This window comes from Dermacentor andersoni, chromosome 4 (assembly GCF_023375885.2).
Source record: "Dermacentor andersoni chromosome 4, qqDerAnde1_hic_scaffold, whole genome shotgun sequence".
Taxonomy (NCBI): Eukaryota; Metazoa; Arthropoda; class Arachnida; order Ixodida; family Ixodidae; genus Dermacentor; species Dermacentor andersoni.
This window is the reverse complement of record NC_092817.1, coordinates 143413598-143441256: the sequence shown is the minus strand read 5'-3', so window position 1 is coordinate 143441256 and position 27659 is coordinate 143413598. Positions and strand designations below refer to the sequence as shown.

General features: G+C 47.1%; 1 protein-coding gene across 1 annotated transcript; it reads right to left on the bottom strand.

The window, feature by feature from the left end:
* Positions 1-4764: 4764 nt before the first annotated feature.
* On the bottom strand, positions 4765-23811 carry LOC129386452 (uncharacterized). Its single transcript, XM_055074419.1, has 3 exons — positions 23657-23811; positions 12844-12954; positions 4765-5455 (listed from the first exon to the last, which is right to left on the bottom strand). The coding sequence occupies exons 1-3, from the start codon at positions 23809-23811 to the stop codon at positions 5083-5085; spliced, it is 639 nt and encodes a 212-aa protein (XP_054930394.1). The 3' UTR covers positions 4765-5082.
* Positions 23812-27659: the final 3848 nt, after the last annotated feature.

The following is a 27659-nucleotide window of genomic DNA, read 5'->3' as shown; positions in this document are numbered from 1 at the left end:
GGAGTGTCTCTTTTCCTGCCAGGTGTGGCGGAGGCTACGCGGAACGTTCCCCGTGCCTTTTGGACATGTCGTCATGCTAAATCACGCTTAATCCTCGCCCTATTTTCGCCATCGCCTTCCCCCCTTCTGCCGTCAATAATTACAGACTCTCGAGTTGGCTGGACTACCACTCCAACCCAACACCTGCGCCCCATGCTTTAGCAGCTCCTCGCATAGCACATTCAGCACATCTATAGGGACTTTTCCAACCCCGAAGCAGCCCCTGAGAACGTGTTAACAACGGCGACGGCTTGGACGAACAACAATTCGTGAAATAAAGTTCTTCTCTCTCTCTCTCTCTCTCACTTTTTTTTCCGGGTCCGCGGTGCTGCTGATGAAAAATCAGCGCGTGGCTTCGAGAAGCGTGGTTTTGGTGAAACCATTTACTAAGTTGCGGTGTAAGAAACCATCTAGGAGGCAACTAAGACGAAACCTTGTTGTACCTTTGTTGACGCTGCTGTCAAATCCATAGTATAAAAAGACCCACCTGATGATATGGAAAATTCTTCATTAAACAATATTATCAACCGTGATATCGCGAGAAGCTGGTTGTAAGCACGTGACTGGTAAGCAATCATTTCAAGTCGCACGACACGCCCGTTTAGCTGTTGGTTCAGTGTTCTAACTTGTCTAGCCAAGGCACTAAGCAGCTTGGAAATCGACAACGACACAGCAGACGATTGGAAATGTCGAGTGCATGCTTGCCAAATCTGGTAAATTAAAAAACAAGGCGTTTCATTCAGTAGAGGTACCAACAGTCATGAACGAGAAGAAAGGGGTTTGACCGAGTGGCCCAATTTTTATTCATGATATCATAAGAAGCCAACAAACAAGGACACCAACGATAACACAGGGGAAATTACTTGAACTTACGAATTGAAGTAATGAAATTATAAATTATTGGAATTGAAATTTGGCGAAAAATAACTGGCCACAGTTGGGGAACGATCCCATGTCTTCCCATCCACTTTCTGGGGTATTTATGTGTTACTACTGGAATTAACCCAGGGAGTGTTAGCCAAACTCACAAACCACTCACAAACCACTCACAAACCTTGGCGGCGGGTGTGGAACATCCTTAGTATCGGAGACTTTGTTAACAAGCGGATGAGAGTGTCGAAGGCGTCGGCTTATTAACGGCCCCAAAAGAACGTCGTGTCCTTCTTGAGAAGGTGAGTCAGTGGTCGGGCGATATCCGCAAAATTTTTAACAAAGCGACGAAAATAGGAACGTAAGCCCACTAAGCTGCGCACATCGTTTGCTGAGCAGGATACGGAAAAGTTCTTGACTGCGTCAATCTTATCAGGATCAAAGTGTATACCTGTAGCACTGACAAGGTGGCCAAAAACCTTGACTTAGCGGTGTCCAAAGTGGCACTTAGAAGAAGTAAGTTGAAGGGCAGCCTTCCTAAAGACTTCAAGAATAGCGACGAAGCGACGGACGTGGCTGTTAAACGCAGGGGAAAAAACGATGACATCGTCCAGATAACATAGGCAGGTGGGGCACTTATAGCCCCAAAGGAGAGAGTCCATCATTCTTTCGAAAGTTGCTGGGCATTGCAAAGTCCGAAAGGCATAACCTTAAAATGGTAAGGGCCGTCCGGTGTAACGAACGCGGTCTTCTAACGTCGAGTCCATCAACCACAATCTGCGAAAAACCGAATCGGAGGTCGATTGAAGAGAAGTATTTGGATCCGTGAAAGCAGTCGAGAGCGTCATCAATCCGCGGGAAAGGGTACACATCCTTTTTCGTGATCTTGTTCAGTTAACGGTAGTCGGCACAAAATCGCCAGCTGCCATCCTTCTTCTTGACCAAGACAACCGGCGATGCGCAACGTCTCGAAGAGGGTTCAATTGTACTTTTGGTTAGCATCTTGTCTACTTCAGCTTGTATAACCCGGCGTTCTGCGTGAGACACGCGATAAGGACGTCGGCAGATGGGACTAGCATCACCGGTGTTGATTTTATGGGTCACAAGGGAAGTCTGTCTCAGTGGGCGATCCTCAAAGTCAAAGAAGTCGCAATATGACGCGAGGAGACGACAGAGATCCACAGGCTGTTCGGGAAGCAGGTTATGAGCGATCATCTTTGAAAATATGCCGGGATCGGACGCTGCGTGACTGATCGGAGAGCAGGTGGCTGCAGACGAGGACGGAACATCCAATACGGCGATGGTGGTATCGTCGATCGGAGACGAGTTGCCGAGCGACATGCCTTCCGGCTGTGTCTTACCAGTACTCAGGTCCGGGGCAGAAACCTGGAGGCTTCCGAAAAGGGTTCTACTTAAATTGAGGACGACGCAACGAGCTATGGAAAGAAGAATGATGGGTGTAACATTAAGGGATAAGAAAAGAGCAGATTGGGTGAGGGAACAAACGCGAGTTAATGACATCTTAGTTGAAATCAAGAAAAAGAAATGGGCATGGGCAGGACATGTAATGAGGAGGGAAGATAAGCGATGGTCATTAAGGGTTACGGACTGGATTCCAAGGGAAGGGAAGCTTAGCAGGGGGCGGCAGAAAGTTAGGTGGGCGAATGAGATTAAGAAGTTTGCAGTGACGACATGGCCACAATTAGTACATGACCGGGGTAGTTGGAGAAGTATGGGAGAGGCCTTTGCCCTGCAGTGGGCGTAACCAGGCTGATGATGATGATCCCTTCCGGGATAACTTGCGTACATAAACCAAAGTTTAATATAGGAAGGAATACGCGGTTGTCGGCAATACTCACAGTGGTATGAGGCACGGCAACAGTTCGTGGCAGGAAAACATTGACATTAAGAGACAGCACATAGTCACCGTCAGGAAGAGATGGGAAGTGCGTCAAATGTGTATACATGGCTGCTTGAGGCAGCAACCATACGAATTCAGCAGAACATAAACGAGGCTTTTGGAGGATAGTAGCGATTAGGCAGCTCGAGTTGGAGGCGGCCCGCACTGCAGTCAATCAGTGCTGAATGGTCCAATAAGAAGTCGAGTGGGAAGATCAAGTCATGGGAACACCACTCAAGAACAGCAAATCAAACAGAAGTGTTGAAATCAGCAACATTTATTCGGGCAGTACGCATGCCAAGGATAATGGGCGGTGCTCCGTCGGCGACGCTGATAACACGAGATGCGGCAGGTGTAAGGACTTTCTTCAGGCTGCAACGAAGATGGTTGCTTATTACCGAGATATGGGCTCCAATATCAACAAGCGCTGGGACGTACACCGTCAGCTTCCACATCGACTATATTGCGTCTGGTCGGCAGGGTGGGAGGCTTTGGCGGAGACGTCGACAATGCAGCGTCACCTCCGGGAGCTGCATCTTTTAGTTTTCCGGAGGTACGCGTCCAGGTCGGAAAGACTGCGACAGGCGACGGGACTGGGGTGAGCTGGACGACGGGCGACGACTTTGCGGCGAACGGGACTGGTGACTGCTCGGCGACTGTGAACGACGGTGAACGACGGTGCCATGTGGTCGTACCGTCCTTGGCGTGAAGGTTCGGCTCGGCTTGCGGCTGGAAAGGGCGAAAACCGCCATCTGTACGAGGGTTGTTCGCGAACGGCATGGAGGACCAGCTATTGCGACATTATCGGGCGGCATGACGAACATGGTGGCAACTGAAGCAAATAGGTCGGTCATCCGGTGTTCGCCACTCTGCCACGTTGCGAGTACCTCGAGGGACCCGTTGATTTTGGGTATGCACAAGATTTTGGGTATGCAGTTGGGTACAGAGCCGCAGGACACATGGCTTCCAGCTCACGGAGCGCAATATTCGTCAGCTGCTCTTAAGGCTGCTGCTGCTGTCGCGCAAGAGAATCCTGTCGGTCTTCACAAGACGATGTTGCAGCCGTATTGGGAAGCAATGCAAATGACTGGTAGATACGACGGCTTTTCACCTACTCGAAACGCTTGCATTCCGTGATAACGCCCTGATAATCCATGATAATCTTGATAATCGAAGTACAGTTCTTAAAAATCAGTAGATTGAAGGCGTCATCGGCGATGCCTTTTAAGACATGGCCGACGTTTTCAGACTCGGGCATTTCAGGTCAGCCTTGCGGCAGAGTGCCAGTACGTCTTGTATATAGGCAACATAACCCTCGGTGGACGTTTGAACTCGTGATTCCAACTCTTTCTTGGCGATGACCTTCCTACTTAACGGTTTTCCGAAGTGATCTCGCAGCTTCTGCTTGCAGGTCTTCCAGTGATGCAGTTTTGTTTCGTAATTTTGAAACCATACTCGCGCTGTTTCCAAGTAAAAAATTATGTTCCCCAGCATCACTGTGGGATCCCATTTGTTGTGACTGCTCACCCGCTCATACATCTCGAGCCAGTCGTCGACGTCGGCGCCATCGGTGCCGCAGAAGCTTCCCGGATCACGCGGTTGCGTGAGTACGAGAGTCTCTCCTGCGACATCGGTGAAGAACCGAAGCAGCGGCCACTGCGAAGCTCGGTTCTGAGTCGATACCCAGCACCTCCATCAAATGCTACGAAGAGGAAGCCTGACGGACAAACATATGTATAACTATTTACATAGGGAAAAGTTAGTGGTAAACCCGCAGGCTGGTTCAAAGGTCACATCTCTAGTAGACAGTCTACCACCTCCTCTTCGTCTCTCTCTTGCGCGCACGGTTCTGTCCAAATGCACCGTAACAATATGAAAGGAGAAAGGTATTTTTGTTAAAACAAGTGGCTGTTTCAATCCAGCCGTGGTGCACTTGCTCCAGCAAAAGCGTAACATTCAACACAGACACTACCTTTATTGTAGGCTAATCGCACTGGATTACTTTCGGACATGATACGATGATCAAACAAACACTAACTAGAAAAAAAATATTTACATACTTAACCTTATAGTACAGGTTCTCCCGAAATCTGCGCAAAAGCATTCAACGCCTTCGCGCTGACATTTCCGAGGAACGCTACTCCAACTTGGCAGCCCGCGCACTCGGAGTGAGTCCCTTTTTTTCCCCCTCTTGCGTGCTGAAACCCCGAAGCACGCTTCCCAAACAGTGACGAAGCGGTCACGTGTAGCCGACACCAATTTCGTTAAGTAGCTTAATCGTCCGTGTCCGTCGCTGGTCCCTTGTGGCGCCCGTATATGATGTCGTGCAGCGAAGGCTTGGGCCGCAGGTTGTACAGTCCTCTGGAACCGTGCTCGCAGTACGGGTAGTCTCTGAGCTTGTCTCGCCGCTGGTAGTAGCGGGCAAGCCAGTTGTCGCAAGGCAGCATAGACGATCCGTATGCCATGTAGCCCCATCTCAGGGGACGGTGCGGCATGCCGTACGGCGGCCAAGGTGTGGACTCCCATACGTGGGCGCATACCCCGCTCCTTGGTGCAGGCAACACGGTCAGCACCAGCACCAGCACGACCGGCAGCAGCACGACCGGCGCTAACAGGCCGAAGGGGCGCAGGAGAGAGGACATGTTCCTGAAAAGACAATAAAACGTGGCAATATTTTGGCGCGCGACGCAAGAGACACGTGGTACGAGGCGGTGTGGGTCGGAAAATATGGCTGCATGCACCGACTCTGCAAAACATGTCAAGGTCTGATGGCAACTGTCTTGTTGGACGCGGTTGTCGGTACGGCAGTTTTATACGTCGAATCGAAAGCGGAGTCTTACCGTGTGTCTATCGCTTTATAATAAAACTCATTGTCTCTTTTGTTAGAACCTAATACAAGCGCCATGTAGTGCGATTTGACCTATGATGCATCACAACGGATGTTTTTCCGGCTGTTGGAGTCTGTTAGAACCTGACGGAGCCCGTTGGAAACGAGTTGGATAAGGGTGCTGGTAAGAAAAGCCAATCGTATGCCGGATGGCAGGAGTACGCCACATCGTATACGATGTGGCGTACTGCTGCCATGTATACTGCTGCTATGTACCAGGTATACCTGGTCTCCTGCCTAAAACTGGAGAGTGTGACACAACGTCCACATCCACACTGAAGTCGACGCGACTTTGCTCGACAAAAGCTATCATCTTATACACTGTCTCCCGCTCTTTCTTGATTTCCCGAAAATATATCTCCCTCGGTGAGAAACGCCTGCCCTAATCTCCCTCGTGTGTGGGCTTCCTTCCTCGGAATATTTATCGGGTGGAGGAAGCCTCACTACGAAGATTTCGGGGCGGTGCGGCCCTTAGCTCTGCCTAAACTTGGAACTGGGGTTTACCATCGAAAAACAATGTCAAATATCTGAAGTGCTCCGCTTCTGCTTACTTTGGACATGCCCATGAGACAAAGACTGATCCACCTGAGGGCTAATGGACAATACATTTCACAAGTCGCTCCTGCAGTATCTACATGAAACGGGCCTCCGTGCTTTTGTGGAATTTCATTTCCACATCGTGCCGTCTGGCAAACCAGACGAAGAAAGAAAGTACTCGCAGCTGCCACCGTGCGAACAATCAGTCGTGTGTATTTTACGCCTAGCGTCTGCGGTTTCACTTTGCCATTCCATTCAGTGCCATAACCAAAATTCTCACTCGTTAACCGGGAAACAGGTCGATGGCGCACCAGCTCGCAGGGATGACCATTAACGCTTATGGTAAGTGGATTGATTTCTGCCGAGTCGCGCACATCTCCATTCATTATTCGTGTTCTGTCATTGCTTTGCTTTTTCTTGCTTCTTTATTTGCCTGTGTGGAGAGAAGGGAGAGCCAGACTCAACCAAGCCAGACTCAATCCTGCGACGTCGCGCTCAGCAGCAGAAAGCCATAGAGGGTGACACAGCTCTGTATGTTTTACTATATTTCGAAAAGAGGGCGTTTGACATTATGCATTGGTGAAGCAGTTCTTACTCTGTATCAGTTCGTAATAAGAAGTACCAGCCAATAGTTATAGCCGGCCGGGCAATAAAAAATTGCTCTTACGTACGAAAAGCTTCGTAAATTCTGTACCAGGTATCCTGATGCTCCACTAATGCATCACAATGGAGAATGTCAGGCAGCGCCCTCACGTGATACACAGCAACGCTGCAGAAAGAGGAGGAAATGATGCGCCAGGTTCTCCCGCTTAGAGAACACGGGGGAGGTAGCTTAGATGTGCAGCACGCGCCCCCCCCCCCCTTTCCCTTCACTGTCGTTTTGTTCAGACGTCGTCGTGCTACACGCATGACCGAGAAAACTATCGGCGAATCGGCCGACACGAGGCGATACAGGGAAGACACGAGAGCAGGTATACCCGACGGACGACCAAGCGCAACGGTGAGGCGTGTTCGCGCTCCTCCACTCCTTGCAAAGACGCGCTGCATTACGCGTGGCACGCCTAGAAGCCGCTTCTTTGATTTGCCCTCTCTCCTTCTCGTTGTGTTTCTTGCCATCTCCCTCGGCGTAACGACCCGCTTTCGGCGCGGAGACGAAAAGTCCGTGCTGCGGGCCGTGGAGAGAAACGTAGGCTCTGAAACTCGGGCTTTTCCTAAGCGCGATTGGAAACGAGTTTCAACGCACCCAGCTATGATTTTCGTCGATGCCGCAGTTTCTTTCTCTCTCAGATTCCGCCCCCTCGATTCGCGAATGCCCTGGGCGTTGCAGAAGCGGAGGCTTCGTGCCAGCTAGTCAAACGCCTGCAATGCTCGGTCAGTCATGCTATTTCTTATTTCTGGCTACTTGTGCCTCCGTGGGGCTTGATCTGCTGTGCGCCCGCTGTTCGCAAACGCACCCCCCGACTCGAAACTCCACTCCACGCTTTTCCTTTTCCGACCACTCTTGAATTTAGTCGCTTCCTTCAATGAAGAAGGCAACACTCACCCATTTGTTCGAGGGTCTTAACATACCCATAGACGAAATGTGGCGCCCAATGTTACACGTGAACTGTACAAGGCGCTTCAGAGTAGGAACTGTTGTTTGACTGCTAGGGGCCCTTCAACATGCGCCGAAATAGAAGAACACGGGTAATTACATTTTGCGAACATCGGAATGCACATCTTTCCACCTCGCTGCTCGATTCTGGCAAACATTGCCAGCATATGCATTTTTATATTATTATTTCCTATATTCTTCGCTTATAAAGCTATTGCTTCGTGGGTTTATGTTATCGTGAGAAGCACAGAGAAGGTGACCTTTCTAACATGCGATGATTGCTGTTAATGCTACGGATTACTCCAACGCGGCTATCAAACGCTTGTTGTCACTGCTCGAAGGCATTGCAGTAAACGAAACTTTATTAAACCAATGTCACTATATGTAATTACCCGAAAATCCGTCGGTGTGACCGAAAGATGGCACCAAAAATGGCCAACAGTGCAAAGAGCAAAAACATGTCAAAATATCCTCAGATGGACGTCAAATTTGTCAGAGAGATTCATGTAAACAAAATAAATTAATTGCTTTGAGAAGAAAATTTTCTAAATTTCACTCTGGATGGGAATCGTCCCTGGGCCTCCCGGCTGCGGAACGAGCATCCTTCCCAGACGCTACAGCGGCTCCATTGTTCTGGCTGCCTAAAGGTGTGACTACACTCGCGGACAACTTTCTATGGCAATGAAGGGAAAGCTACGGGGGCGGAACTTCTTCACATGTGTTGCGGCGCCAAGAAGTCCGCCAGCGCTTGACAGTGCTTTTGGTTGCTCGGAGCAGACGCTCAATCGACGCAGCTTCACGTGCGACGGTTTCGCGTTTGCCCAGACGCGGAAGGGAGGAGCCGCAAAATAAGCAAACTTTTACATTCAGTGGTGTGTTTATCTTATTTAACTGTTGCTAAGCTGTCTATGATTTCTACGCCATTGGAATCAGAACCTGGCAACGTTTAACGCTAGAACGTTATCTAGTGAGGCGAGTCTAGCAGTGCTATTGGAGGAATTAGAGGGCAGTAAATGGGATATAATAGGGCTCAGTGAAGTTAGGAGGACGAAAGAAGCATATACAGTGCTGAAAAGCGGGCACGTCCTGTGCTACCGGGGCTTAGCGGAGAGACGAGAACTAGGAGTCGGATTCCTGATTAATAAGCATAGAGCTGGTAACATACAGGAATTCTATAGCATTAACGAGAAGGTGGTAGGTCTTGTTGTGAAACTTAATAAGAGGTACAAATTGAAGGTCGTGCAGATCTACGCGCCTACATCCAGTCATGATGACCAGGAAGCCGAAAGCCTCTATGAAGACGTGGAATCGGCGATGGGTAAAGTCAAAACAAAATGCATTATACTGATAGGCGACTTCAATGCCAGAGTAGGCAAGAAGCAGGCTGGAGACAAGTCAGTGGGGGAATATGGCATGGGCTCTAGGAATAGCAGGGGAGAGTTACTAGTAGAGCTTGCAGAACAGAATAATATGCGGATAATGAATACCTTCTTCCGCAAGCGGGATAGCCGAAAGTGGACGTGGAGGAGCCCGAATGACGAGACTAGAAATGAAATAGACTTTATACTTTGCGCTAACCCTGGCATCATACAAGATGTGGACGTGCTCGGCAAGGTGCGCTGCAGTGACCATAGGATGGTAAGAACTCGAATTAGCCTAGACTTGAGGAGGGAACGGAAGAAACTGGTACATAAGAAGCCGATCAATAAGTTAGCGGTAAGAGGGAAAATAGAGGAATTCCGTATCAAGCTACAGAACAGGTATTCGGCTTTAACACAGGAAGAGGACCTTAGCGTTGAAGCAATGAACGACAATCTTATGGGCATCATTAAGGAGTCTGCAATAGAAGTCTGTGGTAACTCCGTTAGACAGGATACCAGTAAGCTATCGCAGGAGACGAAAGATCTGATCAAGAAACGCCAATGTATTAAAGCCTCTAACCCTATAGCAAGAATAGAACTGGCAGAACTTTCCAAGTTAATCAACAAGCGTAAGACAGCTGACATAAGGAAGTATAATATGGATAAAATTGAACATGCTCTCAGGAACGGAGGAAGCCTAAAAGCAGTGAAGAAGAAACTAGGGAGCCGGCAATATCATTACTAATATGGATGAGATCGTTCAAGTGGCTGAGGGGTTATATAGAGATTTATACAATACCAGTGGCACCCACGACGATAATGGAAGAGAGAATAGTCTAGAGGAATTAGAAATCGTACAAGTAACGCCAGAAGAAGTAAAGAAAGCCTTGGGAGCTATGCAAATGGGGAAGGCCGCTGGGGAGGATCAGGTAACAGCATACTGGTTGAAGGATGGTGGGCAGATTGTTCTATAAAAGCTGGCCACCCTTAATACGCAATGCCTCATGACTTCGAGCGTACTGGAATCTTGGAAGAACGCTGACATAATCCTGATCCATAAGAAAGGGGACGCCAAAGACTTGAAAAATTATACACAGATCAGCTTACTGTCCGCTGCCTACAAAGTATTTACTAAGGTAATTGCAAATAAAATCAGGAACACCTTATACTTCCGTCAACCAAAGGAGCAGGCTGGATTCCGTAAAGGCTACTCAACAATAGATCATATTCACACTATCAATCAGGTGATAGAGAAATGTGCGGAATATAACCAACCCTTATACGTATATAGCTTTCATTGACTACGAGAAAGCGTTTGATTCAGTCTAAACCTCAGCAGTCATGGAGTCGTTACGGAATCATGGGGTAGACGAGCCGTATGTAAAAATACGGAAAGATATCTATAGCGGCTCCACAGCCAGGGTAGTCCTCCACAAAGAAAGCAACAAAATCCCAATAAAGAAAGGCGTCAGGCGTGGAGATACGATCTCTCCAATGCTATTCACAGCGTGTTTACAGGAGGTATTCACAGACCTGGATTGGGAAGAATTGGGGATAAGAGTTAATGAAGAATACCTTAGTAACTTGCGATTCGCTGATGATATTGCCTTGCTTAGTAACTGAGGGGACCAACTGCAATGCATGCTCACTGACCTGGAGAGGCAAAGCAGAAGGGTGGGTCTAAAAATTAATCTGCAGAAAACCAAAGTAATGTTTAACAATCTCGGGAAGAGAACAGCAGTTTACGATAGGTAGCGAGGCACTGGAAGTGGTAAAGGAATACATCTACTTAGGACAGGTAGTGACTGCGGATCCGGATCATGAGACTGAAATAATCAGTAGAATAAGAATGGGCTGGGGTGCGTTTGGCAGGCATTCTCAGATCATGAACAGCAGGTTGCCATTATCCCTCAAGAGAAAAGTGTATAACCGCTGTGTGTTACCAGTACTCACGCACGGGGCAGAAACCTGGAGGGTTACGAAAAGGGTTCTGCTTAAATTGAGGGCGACGCAACGAGCTATGGAAAGAAGAATGATGGGTGTAACGTTAAGGAATAAGAAAAGAGCAGATTGGGTGAGGGAACAAACGCGAGTTAATCACATCTTAGTTGAAATCAGTAAAAAGAAAAGGGCAGGGCATGTAATGAGGAGGCAAGATAACCGATTGTCATTAAGGGTTATGGACTGGATTCCAAGGGAAGGGAACCGTAGCAGGGGACGGCAGAAAGTTAGGTGGGTGGATGAGATTAAGAAGTTTGCAGGGACAACATGGCCACAATTATTACATGAACGGGGTAGTTGGAGAACTATGGTAGAGGCCTTTGCCCTGCAGTGGGTGTAGCCAGGCCGATGATGATGATGATGATGTTTTCTCTTCCCCAACTTAAATTGACGTGGATGAAAACATGGGACTCTTTTCAGAAGCGCTCTCCCTTGTGCGCCCTTTGCCTCTGTAATTTTCTCTTCATTGCCACAGAAAGCTGTCCGCGAGTACAGTGCGTGCGCCATTGTATACGTCACGTCGCAGCCATCTGGCTGACTAAAGGTGTGGCCTAGTGCATGCGTCATTGGGCACGTGACGGCGCAGCCAATGAGGAGGAGGTGGCCCAACGTCATGAGCGTATAACATGAGCACCTTCATGGCGTTCCGAGGTCTACAAATGGTATAATGCTTTCGCATCCCCCCCTTACGTAGTCTTAAGTGTATCTGCCGAATTTTAATGAGTAGATCCTGATCAAAGAAATCATAGAAAACTTTTGTTTGTGAAATGTGTTGTATAGTTTGAGTCGAGGAACGGTGCTCCGTGCTCTCTGCCCATGGACGTCGCATGATCGCATGATCATGCCCAGTGCATGATCGTTTATGGGCATAGTCTTCCACACAGAAGTAACGGCCAACGATATAGTTTTCATCTACCACGATCTAGCAAAATAACGCAAATAATCATACTATACATACACCTGAATAAATGTAGTGCGATAGCATTATCGGAATCTGTTCGCCCATGCATACATAGTTACAATGACTCTGGGATAGGCCCTTTCTAAAAACCACATTTAAATCCCTACAAAGGCACATATCGCGCAATGTACATGAGCAAAGTGGGCTTTGACTTGTATTATGTATTGTGTGTGTACATGCGCATTGCCACCGCACGAGCCGTCCTCAAATCTACTTTCAATTTACGTCGCATAATGCTATTGCATTAAGCAAATGTTTGAAAGTGCCCAGTAAATTAAAGTTTTCTCAGGTACGAAACACTAGAAACCACAAACAGCGCTGAATAGAGAGACAGGGTGAAAGAGAGAGGGCGAGAAAGACTTCAGTGAAGGCTGGAGATCTTAGCCTAGCAAAATGTCCCACATGCTGCTCCAAATAATTAGGGTGAAAGATGAAATGAAAATAAATACACGAAAAAAAAAGAAGAAAGACTAAAAGATACGCCGTAAATTGAAATACTAAAAAAAATGCAAAGACACTCGTTAATGACTCATGTGAACGGACCAAACGCCGTTCTGGCCTCGCCAGCGCCACGGTCCTTCGTAATGTTTCGTGGACACATCCGAGTGAGTTTGCACGACAGTGGGTCATTGCAAGTGAGAGCCACACCCTGGCAGGTTATCAAGTAGCTTCACTAGGGGACAATGCACGTACACGAGACCGTATCCGTGTAAGAAGAGGCGCGGCATACTTCCGCACGAGTCGTACAGGGTTCCGGCGTGTCCTGGGCGTTTCCTGTGCGGCCCAGTTGGGATGAAGTGGTCTCTAAGAGAGAGAGAAAGACAGAGCGCGACATTATGCACTTGCCGGCACAGGCACGTTTCATTGAACTTACAGTAGTGAGATAGCAATGAAAATTGTACTGTACAAGGGAACTGTGCATGGCTCATCATGACCTTAGCTGGTTTTAAGCCATAAAACCCAACGTAACTATTTAAAAAAGACCATTCTGCAACACCTCGTCACACCTTGTTTAAGTAGACATTGAAAAGAAACGCGAAACCAATTTGTAACGGTAGATTATTTCTTATAAAACGCATTTACATTCTTTAGGTAGACAAGGTTTTGCCGGTGGAGAAAGTGAGAGCCATGCTCTCTGTGCATTTTCTATTTCTCTATAAGTTTTGAACATAACAGAGACCCCGATGACGTCAGTATAATGTCGGAGATGCTATGCTATTGTGACGTATTTGGCCCTTTTTGGTACAGGAAGATCTGATAAAAGTTTTCAAGGTGCATTTATCCCCAACCCAGAGGACCGGCTCGTGCTTGTGTATACAGGGCGCAGCTAACCGCCAGAGAAAGCCGGACTGAGGAAGCCGCCTGCGTAGGGCAAGGACCCTCACCTGCTGATGTGCTTAAAAAATTTACTGCTACAACGACGGCTCATAATGCGAAGTAAAACCTTGTTGTTGATTGACGGTGGTGGTGGTGGTGATCAATTAATAAACCACGAACAACAATTTCACGTAGCGTAGAGATCTTTATCGATCTTGCGACTTATTGTACGGCGACAGCGACGGCAGGAGTGCGGAAGGAGTCCATAAAATTTCTACCGCAATAATAAGCGCATCCCAGGGCTCGATTAATGGGCTATACAGTAGTAGCGGGAAAAAGTGTATGTGAAGTGTGGGAAGAATCCGGTAACGTGGTATAGGGGGTATCGGATCCAAAGCTTAGAACCTTTATTTATTTATTTATTTATTTATTTAGTGTGTGTGTGTGTGTGTGTGTGTGTGTGTGTGTGTGTGTGTGTGTGTGTGCGTGCGTGCGTGCGTGCGTGTGTGTGTGTGTGTGTGTGTGTGTGTGTGTGTGTGTGTGTGTGTGTGTGTGTGTGTGTGCGTGCGTGCGTGCGTGTGTGTGTGTGTGTGTGTGTGTGTGTGTGTGTGTGTGTGTGTGCGTGCGTGTGTGTGTGAACGAGAAGAAACGAAACCAAGGTGCTCGATCTTTATTATTCAAATTATAAGAAGCCAAAAATCCCACGAATGACAGCACAGGGTAAATTATGTGTAGTGCTTAACTGATTTTAAATAATTATAAGTAAATGGAAATGAAGAAAGTGGATGAACAATGACCAAACCTTCCCCTACCGGAAAATGGTAAGCGAAGCTTGTACTGTGCATCTGACCTTCGTCACGGTTAAGTAACCAACAGGTAATGGTGCCAGATTGCTTCGGCCTCCAGCTCCCTCAGCTCGTGATCTTCTCGTTGCTGTCGGACTGCCTGAGCTGGGGCGGCTCTAACGGCTGGATCGGCATGCCAACGATGAGCCCTTTTACGGGCGATTTCTCGTCGCAGCTCGTCGAAGGCTGCCAGTTCCTCGGGGGAACGCACGACGCGTGGCGTCTCGTCCGTTTCCCCAGAATGAACTGAGAAGAAACGAAGCCGGCGCAGCGCGCGCGAGACCCTTTCCTGTCCTTTCCCTCGCTGGTGGAAGCGAGACGGCCCTGGTTGCTTACGCGCGTGGCGTGAGCGCGCGCTTATGCTGCTGGAATCCATGCTAATGACTCACGCTTTGGCGCTGGTGCAGCTGTCAACTCTTCAAACCGCCCTTTCACGCAGCTGCACTGCTCTGGGAGCAACTGGGTTTCCTTGCGTCACCATAACGCCACCGAAATTTGTGATCCAATGCAAGGTTCGCTTGAAAAAAACTACTTGCTGCAGGTGGGATACGAACCCACATCTTCGTATTATGCGTGCGATGCTCTCACCAATTGAGCGACCGCGGCGCCTTTTGCCATCCACTCTGGGGTATTCATGCTTTACTCCTAGAACTAACCCTGGGAGTGTTTAGCCAGCTCCACCACTTACGCCCATGTCAGTGGATGTAGAAGATTTTATCTGCTGTAGGCGTCACGTGGTATGTGAGCGTTTTGGGCGAAGGCAAGTTGTGAATAAACCCACACATGCTACCTGAAAGCATCAAATCTACCGTATTTCAGGCCCTCGCTATATAATGAACGAGAAGAAAGGAAACCGCGGGGCTTGATTTTTATTAGTAAAATTATAAGAAGCCAAAAATTACCCGAAGAAAAGCCCAGGGGAAATTATTTGTAGCTCTTATTATTTGAATTAATTAAGTTATAAATAAATGGAAATTAAGAAAGTGGATGAAAGAACAACTCGCTTCAGGTGGGATACGAACCCACGTGTTCGAATTACGCGTGCGGTACTCCTACCAATTGAGCGACCACCGGCGCCGTTTTCCCGTCCACTTTCTGGGGTATTTATGTTTTACTACTAGAAATAACCCTAGGAGTGTTTAGCCAGCGCTACCACTCATAGCCGTTTCAGTGCATGTTCATACAGCACTGTTCACAAACGGATGGTGAAGTTAAGGGAAGCGACCAAGAGAAGTAGATTATTGACGAAGAAGACCATGCCAGGGCGCAGACATGAGATTAGAAAACGGACAACAAATATACTTCGTCGAAAATTGGCATGATCACTTTTACCGTATTTTTTACAGCGAAACTGTACATTGCTACGATCCCGGGATTCTTTCACGTCCATTGACAGAAAATTATTATCATCAATGGCCCATACTCCCGTAAACAAGCAAAATATGCAATGGCTCATAGCCCCGTCAGGCAGAGTCTACAAGCACTCAGAAAAGTGAAGCAAACAGTGCTTACATTGCATATCATATTGACCGCTAATATGTTATGCAGTAAACACCAAATAAGCCAAACAAGTTCTTATAGAGTACTTACATTCTTTGGCATCACGCATCAAATATAATGAACAATGCAAAATAATGGATAGGTGGGCTAGTTGGTAATGCATTATAATGAAAACTTAGAACGCTAAGAACACACAGGACGTAGAAAAGAGCGCGTGTGGTGCTTCTTTTTCTATGTCTGTGTATTTTTAGCGCTCTAAGCTTTTATTATCATGAACAGCATGCTGAAAACTGCCATCATGAATGACTCATACCCCCGTAAGCAATGACTCGTACACCGGTAAGCAAGCGAAAAACGCATTGGCTCATATCACCGTTAGGCAGAAGCTACAAGCACTCAGAAAAGTGCAGGGAACAGTGCATACATTCTTTGTAATCACGCATACAGCATACAGAACAGCATACATTTCAATAAAGAACAAGCTCAAAAAAGGCATCCCTATCACATAATTGATGATGAGGTGCTCGGGATAGCAATGCGAAGCACGTCGCGCCCCCCCTCCCCTTCCCACGTTTCCCGGTAAACATTACCGTTGCCCAAGCTGCCCCGGCGACACCAGCTTGCAGCGCGGGATGTGACGGTCCCTAACCTTTCGTATACAAGATAACCAGAATAGCAACTCATTTTGTTGGTGCAGCACCGCTACGGGCGGCGGCGTGCGGTCAAAATTCCGGTTACTCCCATCCCTATCTTTACTCTAACACAGCACTACTACCATTACTCTAAAGCCGTAAAGCATTGAATACCACCCTCAGCAGTTGTAGTGGCGTTTTTCAACAGCTTCGCTGGACATCCAATTTCGCAGGACGGGCATGGCGCTTTTTCTTTACAATTTGCAATCATTATTACTTAGGTGTATACAGTAGCGATCCCTGAGTTAACGGGGAGCAAGAACTTGTATATCCTTACCGAACCTTGGCCCAGTCCCCCCTCGTGGGTACATGTTCCTTATGTTAAAGGCGACGACAGCAACAACAACTGGCGCCCACACAACATAGATCATGTGTCTGGAAATGGCACCAGTGCAAACTGGCGTTTATGCGTAGGCTGAGCAATCGTCGAATAGGATTTAGCAGAGATACACTCGTAATGCCATAGATCGTATGTACGTTCGTCCTGTATTAGAATTTGGTTCCGTGCTCTTGTCTGGAGCTCCAGCCTACCGGTCCCGCCCTCTGGCTTTTCTTAGAAAGGGAAGCATTACGTTTGTGTGTAAGGCATCATCAGCAGCAGCAGCAGCCTATTTTATGTTCACTGCAGGACGAAGGCCTCTCCCCGCGATCTCCTATTACCCCTGTCCTGTGCCAACCGATTCCAACTAGCACCCGCAAATTTCCTAATTTCGTCGCACCATCTAGTCTTCAGTCGTCCTCTACGGAGCTTCCCTTCTCTTGGCACCCATTCTGTCACCCTAATGGTCCAACGGTTATATACTCTACGCATTACATAACCTGCCCAGCGCCATTTTTTCTCTTCATGTCAATTAGAATGTCGTCTATACCCGTTTGCTCTCTGATCCAAACCACTCTCTTTCTGTCCCTTAAAATTATGCCTAGCCTTCTTCGTTCCATCGCTCTTTGCGCAGTCCTTAACTTCTTCTCAAGCTTCTTTGTCAGTCTACAAGTCTCTGCCCCATATGTCAGCACCGCTAAAATGCACTGATTGTTACCTTCATTTTCAAGGATAACGGTACGCTTCCAGTCAGGAGCTCACGATGTCTGCCGTATGCGATCCAACCCATTTTGATTCTTCTGTGAATTTCCTAATCATGGTCAGGGTTCCCTGTGATCAGCTGACCTAGGTAAACGTACTCCTTCACAGACTCTAGAGGCTCACTGGCGATCCTGAATTCTTGTTCGCTGCGCCTGGTTATTCATCATTATCTTCGTCTTATGCATAATAATCTTCAGCCCCACTCTTGCACTCTCTCCTCTTAAGGTCCTCATTCATTATGGTATGTTAACTTTGTTGCAAATTTGCAAATTTTGTTCTTTGTCTAGAATCTTTCGTGCAGGTTCCGTCTCTTGATTTCTTATGTCCCCCCCCCCCCCCCCCCCGACGTTCTCAAACAATATTTATTTCTCCGCCTGCGTGGTTTGTTGGTGTCAACTGGCCACAACTACATACTCCTCAAATTATATTCGTGCAACAATTACTTAACCCTTTGGATGTGTGCATCTGCGATGTGTACTTATTCCCGACAGATCTGTTACTACTGATATTCAATTAGGTTACATCTTTTCCCAGTAATACAACATGATAACAATTCAACGTGATGCATAATAATGCAATAAGCGCCCGTCCTTGTGTAACTTTCTTTGTCCCCGTTTGTGTAGCGCGAAGTTTCGCGATGAATCAAGTCCAACTAGGCCGGCTCACAGTGATGCTTCAATAATGCAACTTTACTTCCACATAGTATCCTAGACGGCCTATTACAAGATTGTCTGCAGAGCCTTCAAACGAACATTGTAAGTGCGACAGATGCTTCGCAATGTGAAGAAAAGGCACGTGTAGGTATATTTTCCCCAATTCTTGATTGGACGTTTTCTCTTCGGCTGCGAGATTTTATACCCATTTTTCTGTCCGAAACCATGGCAGTGGTTTGGCTCTACGTAAATGAAGTCCACCAAACAAATCACGCGTAATAGTAACTGATTCGTTATCGTTGTACTCATTCTTTACTCTTTCTCGTGGTTCTCGTGTAATGAGCACGTTTCCTTCATTGGTACTTGGATACTTGAGAAGTGTGCGTTTAATTTTGGTGTCTGGCCATAAAAGACTATTTTTAAATGAAGATACAGATTCTGTAGCCAGGGCATCGAAAAGCGGTGCGAGTCTTTCGTATTTCCTTTGGCTGCTGATGTCACTGCTCTTAGGTTTCCTAGGAATGTGATTATGCAGGCAGTATCACGCTCCGCACTGACTTACACTGTGCATTACAGCTATATTCTATACCCCTGGCACAGAGATGTTTGCCCAACACGCATAATTGTAGTGTCCATCAGGAGGCTGTGCTGCCGTGTACCTACGTTGAACTTCTACCTACACAGGTCTGGTCTGGACCCCTCACCATTATGCTAATTCTGCGGCGAAGCGGAGACAATAGACAATTTCTTGTTGTATTGTAGGCGTCTTTCTGCAATAATAAAAGAAATACTGAAAACCCCGCTTCGCATTATAGGCCTAGATTTATCTGTGCCTATGATCCTATCTTTTTGAGTCCCTATTATTGGGTTCAATGACAAAAATTTTTGCTTGGCTATCCAAAACTGAATCTAATCGACTACCAAGTTAGACTGAGTTAGACATAGTTTTTATTTATTTATTTATTTATTTATTTATTTATTTGTTTATTTATTTATTTATATTAATATGTGTGTGTGATGTTTGTTTGTTTGTTTTCTTTTTATTCACAGATTTAGTCCGATTGCTTTCTTCCTCTCACAAAAGTATTGCTTGAAATATTAAGTTCCAATATTCAAATTTTTAATTCTCTTGTTTTTATCCAATTATCTTAACCACCCGGTTCATGGCTAATCACCCACTGTAGGCATGCGCCACAACCACTCAGGTCAACAACAACAACAACAACGACTGACTAAGCAGGTCGCTTCGCTCGTACTGTTTACAGTCAAGAATTACGTACCTTCTTCTTGCATTTCTTCGAGACGCTTGTCTGCTGGACGTCAGGCGACATACCCCAAAGACAGTGCAAGAGACGCTCAGGCGGAGCAATTGCAGGCCTTAATCGCCAAGCTAAGCACGCCTGTAACTGCAATCCATCACCGCCGCCACCATTTAATCGTAGAATTTTGTCCATCGTCTTATCCCCAGGAGATGTACCATCGGAAACTTGCGGACATTAAATAAACGGAGGAACGTCCAGTGATTTTACATATTCAAATATTTCCAGCAAAATATTTCTGCAAGAATTTGATGTTCTCGGCTCCTGGAGCCCACCTTTTGCCTATTCTGTGGTTTCACGTGCTAAAACCACGATCTGACTATGAGACACGCCGTAATGGGGGTCTCCAAGATAATTTGGACCATCTGGGATTCCTTGTCGTGCACCCACGGGCGTTTTATTTTTTTTAATTTTTTTTTGCATTTCGCCCCCATCGAAATGCGGCCGCCGGGGCCGGGATTCGATCCCTCAAGCTCGTGCTTATCAGCGCAACTCCACAGCCACTAATACACCACAACGAGTGTTGCCTAATAAAGCCTAGAGAAACATGTGTAACTATGCCACTCGCCTCTGTCCGGGGCACAACCGCTACGGCAGGGTCTTGGCCACTTCATCGTGTTCAGCCGTATAGAGAACCGAAACTGAGCTGGAAGCATCGTCGTTCTCCTATACGTCCTTCTTTTTTTTTTTTCTTCAAGTTTTTGAGAGCTTCTTATGCAACACTTTCTTCAGCGACTTGATTTAGTATGCGTCACAACCTGGAATGGCTTCGCAGGCGGAAGAGGCTAGAGGCAGGTCACTTCCGCGAAGTGAGAGCCCAGCCCTGAAAGGTGCATACGCGCGTAGTTCTGCTTCAAGTGGCAAGAGACGCATCGCGCCTTGTGACACCTTCGCTGAGAATTTATTGCCAGAAACCAGATCGGCGATGCGGCTCCTACCCTCACTTAGGATTGCAGAGGGAGCGCACTTCTTCCACGTCTGCGTCAATCCGGCTCTGTGATGCAAACTTCATCTCGCATCGTTGATTCTGCGTGCGCCACCGAATCCAAGCGGAGCGACGATATATCATACTGGTAGCGTGAAGGCGAGTGTAACTTCTGCATCTACTTATACACCCAGAACACGCTGTGGTGAGTGCCCGGGTGGCCCAGTGAGATGGACGCTTGCGAATAGACGCGCCCCACTTTTGGTCATCGTGTGGTGGCGGTGGTGCCTTGGGCTCCCGATGCAGGCATGGTCAGACGGCACTCGCACGTTTGCTGTCAGCGATCGCGTGCGGTCTCATGCACGCGATTCTGTGTGCGGCGTATTCCCAGCCCTACCTGCAATTGGCATACTCACAGAGAGGGCCCGGGAGAGATCAGCCACGCGTAGAATGGCTTCCACGCATCAAGCACCAGTCTGGTACATCTTCGCCTGGATTCAGTTCTAGGAAATCTTATGCGGAAGAATTCTCCAAAAGTAGCGGCTGTCTACAGGCTACGGCGCTCCTTGTTTTGTGCGCGTACTATTCGTTCGGATTCGCACTTCTGATAGTAGTAATTAAGTTTTGAAAGGACGATCGTTTTATGCATGGCTGCCAAAAGATTCCTCTCAAAATATGGAATAAAACTGACGTCATCGATGGCGGTGAAGTTTAGCGATTCTCCTATCAGAGGGACCTTCACCTTTTCCCTTTATATTGTAGGATGGGGTGCGGGAACGATGATGACTCTCTTCGTTCCCTTGTTACTTCTTTCCCCTTGCCTGTTGTTGTCGTTGCTGTCGTAGTTGTTGTTGTTGTTGTTGTTGTTGTTGTTGTTGTTGTTGTTGTTGTTGTTGTTGTCTTGCAATACTACATGTCTAGTTGGCACCAGCGAAAATCGCGCCACCCAGTGCGGCTGAACATGGCCTGTCAGCTGAACATGTTGAATCAAACTATTTGCCTCCGGTGGTTTTGTGAATTAACACTAAACTAAGGCTTACGTCAATTTAAAAACAAAACAGTATTGCTGCGCTGTTTATATTCACATCGCTACTTCTTACTTGTGCGACCATCTGTGACTTTTAATGCAATTTCTGTTGGACCACACACGTCAGCGAATTCACCGCAATTTCCTTCTTTCCTTCCCTCCTCTCTCTCTCTCTCCCTGTTATCTTTGTTCCCCTTTCCCATTCCCCCGGTGTAGAGCAGCCAACCGGACGTTATTCTGGTTAACCTCCCTGCCTTCAACTTATCTCTTTCCCTCCCTCCTTACTGTTAAACCCGCGATCTACCCAAGAATCAATTTTGGTCTTCGCATTTCCATTGTCACCTCCATATTTATTAGCTCTATCGCCAACCAGATATCAAATGCACGTCCAGGTGACGGCGCATTATCATATTTATTCTTTTTTTTCCGAAGCCACAAGGACGCGAGTTGCAAATTACAAAGTGTTTGTGACAGCGGGTATTCCTCAGGCTGGGAAGGTTGAAATCCCACAGCCTGAGCTGACTACAGACTGCGCATAAACCGAAGTGGCACGTAACAAATTTAGGCGGCGAACGACCTCACGCGAGAATGCAGCACAACGGACGCAGTCCGAAATAAAAGTTGCTTCTTTTTGTCTCTCCTGGGTACGAAAGATGTGCTGGGTTCGAGTATAGGTGAAGCTGGAAACACACCAGTTTGTCTCTGTGTATAGAGGTCCTTCGATATGGTAATCCGCTAATGTAGGGGTCGGAATCTAAAAAAAAAAAAATGGGGACGCTATAGCCATGTTTCGGCATTAATATCTAGACGCCCCTCTTACGGCGACAGACAGTCTCGTTGGCCAGCATACGCCCCGGGGTTAGTGAAAATTTCGTGCCGCTGGGAAGGATGGATTGGAACAAGGACGTTAGGTGCTGGACAAGATGCTCACACCGCGTTTGTGTATATATTGTAAGCGCTATTAACGTACTTCGTCGTTTTCATTTGTACATAGCCATGATCATCTTCCCTGTTCTTCGACATCTTCGCGCATGAGCTGGGGCGTTGCATTTTTTGGAATAAAGAGCGTTACAATATGTAGTTCACGTTAATCTACCATCGTCATCGACCACTTTCGCTCTCTCTCTCGTTCCTTTTCCTTCTTTTTCTCCTCCTTCCTGCCGAGGACTGAGCAGTTGCACACAAAAGTCAGAGGTTCTCCGGTCGACTTCCCGGCATTAATTTCCCCACAATAAAATTTTCTCCGATTCCAAATGGGTTTTTCTTGTGCACCAACAACGCGACGTGTCGCGGTCACAAAATATATTTTTCCATGAGAACGGTTTTTTGTCGAATCTTAGCGCAGCTTAGCTTAGTCCGCAGCTTAGCGCAGCGTGGACAAGCCTTTCATCGTCGAAGGATAGAGAGAGAGAGAAAAGAAAGAGAGGAATGGCAGGGAGATCAACCAACGAGACTCGGACACTGAGTCACCTTTTTCTGAGTTATCAGATTAGCAATCTTTCGTAAAAGAGAAGAAGGTGTTCATTCGATCGTCTTCGCATTGTCTGCGTAATTATCACGTGCAAGGATGTCTATTCTTTCTTGCTGGAATTAAAAATATAAGCCTTTTACTGGAGATTCAATTTCTTTCTCAGACTTTCGAAAATTTCCGTAAATTTTACATTCCTAGCCGCGACACGTTGCTTACTGAAATTTGGGTGCAGCGATGACTGGTCGACGATAATAATACTTCTGCAGTCTAAGAAAAATTTTCCAACCTTCGAGGCTGGCGTTGTCACCAAATAATAATTGTCGTCTCTCTTGCGTGCATTTTTTTTTCTTTTGCCGTCAACGCCGTGCATTCGGTACTATCAGATAACGAACGTTACGCACGTATCAGGGTGACTTATCATTCCTGACAGCGACAGTAGCGAGTGAAGAGGGTTAAAGTAAAATCCCGCAAGACAGACGACGATTATTGTTCGGGGAGAAGAGATAGGCACCAAAATTTGTGAACATTCTTTCGCGTGTATACACATTCAGTTCTGCCCAAATAGGATCGATCACAAGTCGTTTACCTTTACACGTGCGCGCGCGACCATTTGGCTCCTGCATTACACCTGCGCACTACAGACTTGCGCCTTCTAGGTTGACATCGCGCCGCTTACCTCTGTGCGGCGATGGGTGTCGCGGATGGTCCACGAAGGGGTCCCGCGGGAGGTTCCAGATCAGAGTCCCCTCCGCCGCCGGATCGTCCCGGCGCAGCCAGCAACTCTCGCTGTCGCCGTTCGCAATGCGCGGCCAACGCACCAGTGCCTTTCATCTCTCGGCCCTAACCCACTTTTGGCGTATTTTTCTCCACACCTAACCCCCCCTCCCCCCAACCCATCCCCTCCACTCGCAGTGCGGCTATCGCACGATGCAACAAACTCGAACAACAGCAGCAAGGGCGGCCGTCCAACGGGAGAACGACTTTTCCTCATTCGAGAGCCCCTTTGGCGACATTAAACGGTCGCCGCTGCGAGCACGTGCGCCTGAAGCGGCGCCCTCGAAAGAGCACTGGGCCGAAATTTCGAACAAAGGAGGTTGAACGGGCCCAGAGAACGGGGTGTTATCGGCCAGGGCAATGATGCAGAAATAGCGGAGCGGTTCTCGGATACACAATAGGATGTCTTAGTCTCGCGTCTCCCCCAGTACGCTTCTCTCCAAGTTCACGCGTTGAGGCACCGAAGAGAAGTGGCGTTAATTTTACGCAAGCGTTGAGTTTCGGCTTTGTTGGCACATCGTTCCTATAGCGTTTAGCGAACCGTGAGCGACGTCAGGGTTTACGCCTCGCCTTTGGGTGCATACAGTTCCCCAAAAATATTTACTAGACGGACTCTCTGCCGCTGCGTTCGTTCGGCCATTGAGGTCACTAGATTTTAAAAAAAAGTTCTTTTTGAGGATGTTTTAAAATCTAGGGACCTTATAAGCAACTATAAGAATGATAGTTAGGGCATGGATTTGTCTGCTCTTTGTGCTTGTGATTTCAGACGTTCTTGTAGCCTTGGTTAATTACCACGCTTTAGCTGCCTTTACTGGCCTAAATTTCAAAGCAATCTATACTTTTCGAAATTCAGGAGGGAATAAGACTCCGTGAATACACATGGTGGCGACTAATTGCAGCGGTTCCGCCTATCGAGGTGACCAAATCAAAGTGCGACAAGTGTCTCAACGCGCTGAAAATTGTCCGTGGGAAATTCGTAAGGATATTCCTCATCGCTTGCCGACGCATGCGTTCGTGGTGTGACAGTATAAAGGGGATTATGAGCTAGGAAGGCTCTCGGTTTGAGTCCCACCGTCGGACGATTTTCGCTTCACTTTTACTTCCTTAAAGACCCCTCACTGGGGGTATTACATAATGGATGGGGTTTACAAATGTTGTTTATTCTAATTAGTGGCCACATGAGTTCAATGAACAATATTAGTATTAAGCTTATCAGCAAACGTCGATGAACAGGTGATTTCGGCGATGTGACGGGGCAGGCCATTCCAGTCGATTGATGATCGGTTGATGATCGCCGTGCGACCGACCGCTCGAGGCACTTTGCGTATATTCAGGGGCTTATTTCACACTCGGAAAAACACTTTTATGTAGCATGTATTGAGCAACAGAAAGCTTTATCGGAAGTTTTTCATGACGCTCTACAATTTTCTCATTGACACTTCTCATCTAATTATTATATTTCAAAAGTTGATTAATTATGACTAATTATCTAATTAGGCAGAATGAAAAAATTATAATTTGAGTATCTCCAAGCGACGGAAAACAACATTACCTTGGTGCTGTCCAGCTACGTGGCATTCACATATTTTTAAACCGTGGCTAAAGTTAGCTGGCACACCCTGTATAAAATGACGCTCAATATATAAAGTGTAGACAATGGTTATGTACCATGATGATGTGACAGATACACTTTACATAATTTTGTAGTGATGCTATGAGATGTGTATATACCAAAATGATCATGTATATGAGAGCACGCACACACATAAATCACAGGCACCTACATTCTATGCACATCGAGTGAATACTCTAGATGGCCTGGCTACAAGAACCAGGCTGGTCAAACATTAAGCCATGCGTGTCCATCAGCTACCGACAGGAAACGGCATGACCACTGTCGAAAGAACTGTTCTTCCCCAAGGAAGAACAACTTCTCTAACAGAAACCGGAATAGCTCATGAGTAGAGCCACTCGTGAAAGATCTGGTCGCTTTCATACATTGGCGACGAAAGATCTGATCAAGAAACGCCAATGTATGAAAGCCTCTAACCCTACAGCTAGAATAGAACTGGCAGAACTTTCGAAGTTAATCAACAAGCGTAAGACAGCTGACATAAGGAAGTATAATATGGATAGAATTGAACATGCTCTCAGGAACGGCGGAAGCCTAAAAACAGTGAAGAAGAAACTAGGAATTGGCAAGAATCAGATGTATGCGTTAAGAGACAAAGCCGGCAATATCATTACTAATATGGATGAGATAGTTCAAGTGGCTGAGGAGTTCTATAGAGATTTATACAGTACCAGTGGCACCCACGACGATAATGGAAGAGAAAATAGTCTATGTAGTCAAGAGTTCGACGAAAGTTCGTCTGGTCAGGTAACATGATGATGAAGAAATTGCGGCCACTGACCAAGTCAAGGTGAAAAAACACACAGAGACGTTTCGGGACCCGTACGGGTTCCTTGGTCACACTAAAAGCGGGCAAGAGCCGCGAGTCGTTTTTATGGCAGAATGTGACGTAGGGAACGGGTGTAGTTAGCGGGAAGATTGCCATCAGTCCTGTTGATAGTGTTGTCAGTAGCGCACAGACACGGATGGGAACGTGAACCCACCCCGAGAGCGTAGTTGACCATGCGCCGCGCGACAGACCAGTTCTGTACTGCCCGACCAGAAGAAGGAACCAAGAAGGGACAGCAAGGACCTAGTAACCCGTAATGGTGGCTGTACAACGAGACAAACGTACCACAACACTCGGCCGCAAAATACAGACTATGCTAAGTACCTTCTTTCTAATAGGGGTAAATCATACCCTTGAATATTCTGAACATTTGGCCTTAGATCTTCAAGAATTGAGAGCCACAGAGTCTGATATGCTATCATAGGTGTAATCAAGGCCAAAAGCACGAAGAGAATCGCTCTTTTGAAGATAGAAAAGAAAAGAAAAGAAAAGAAAAGACGGCGTGTCTGTGGTGAACCAACGAATAAATAACGACATTTTCAAAAATTTAGCGCAGCATATGAAGTTTTTCCGTACTCAGTGAAAGTTTGAAGGCTACAGGATAAGCTATGTTTATCCCTTAGATACAATGCGATGTCATCGGCGAAGGCTGTCACCTTCACAATATCGCTAGCAGGCAAAGGGAGACTCCACACGTAAGGGTCTCTCAGTACCGAACACAGAAATGGATCAAGACTGCGCACAAAGAGCACTGGGGATAGAGGGCACCATTGATGAACAGTACGAATAACGGGAAACGGTCCACCCTCACGACTATCAAGAAACAATGCACTCCGGATATTTGAATATGCATTCCTGATAAGTTCAACAAAATTTGACGAAAAGCCAAGCGAGTGAGTACATTAAATATGTAGCTATGTTCAGGGCGATTGAATGCCTTTTCTTGATCTAGTGAAACTAATACCGGTGTCACACGGCGCACTTCTGATCGCCATCAAGCCCGATCCGGATCAAATTTCTCGGTCGTGATTGGCTCCTTTGTGCAAGCTACGCGAGGGAGCCAATCGCTGTAGAGAATTTCGATCCGGATCGGGCTTGATCGCCATCAAGAGTGCGCCGTGTGACACCTGTCCACGTGCTGGCCTGGTCAGCGTGTACGTCATTATGTCAGCGTAATGAACGAGATACTATGTATCTCTATGCCAGGGACTGAGCACGCCTGATGGTGCCCCAATAAAGAAGGCATCAGGCTTCCCAAGCGTCGAGTGACAACAGCTGTGAAAGTTATTGTAGCCAAGGTTGAGAAGCGTGATTGGCCTCCATTCCTCTGGACGAACTGATGATGGATCGTGCTTAGGTATCAGCACAATACGACAGTCGCGAAAACTAGACGGGAATTCAAAGTTCTCAAAGCAGCGGCCGATAACACACACGAAAGTGGTA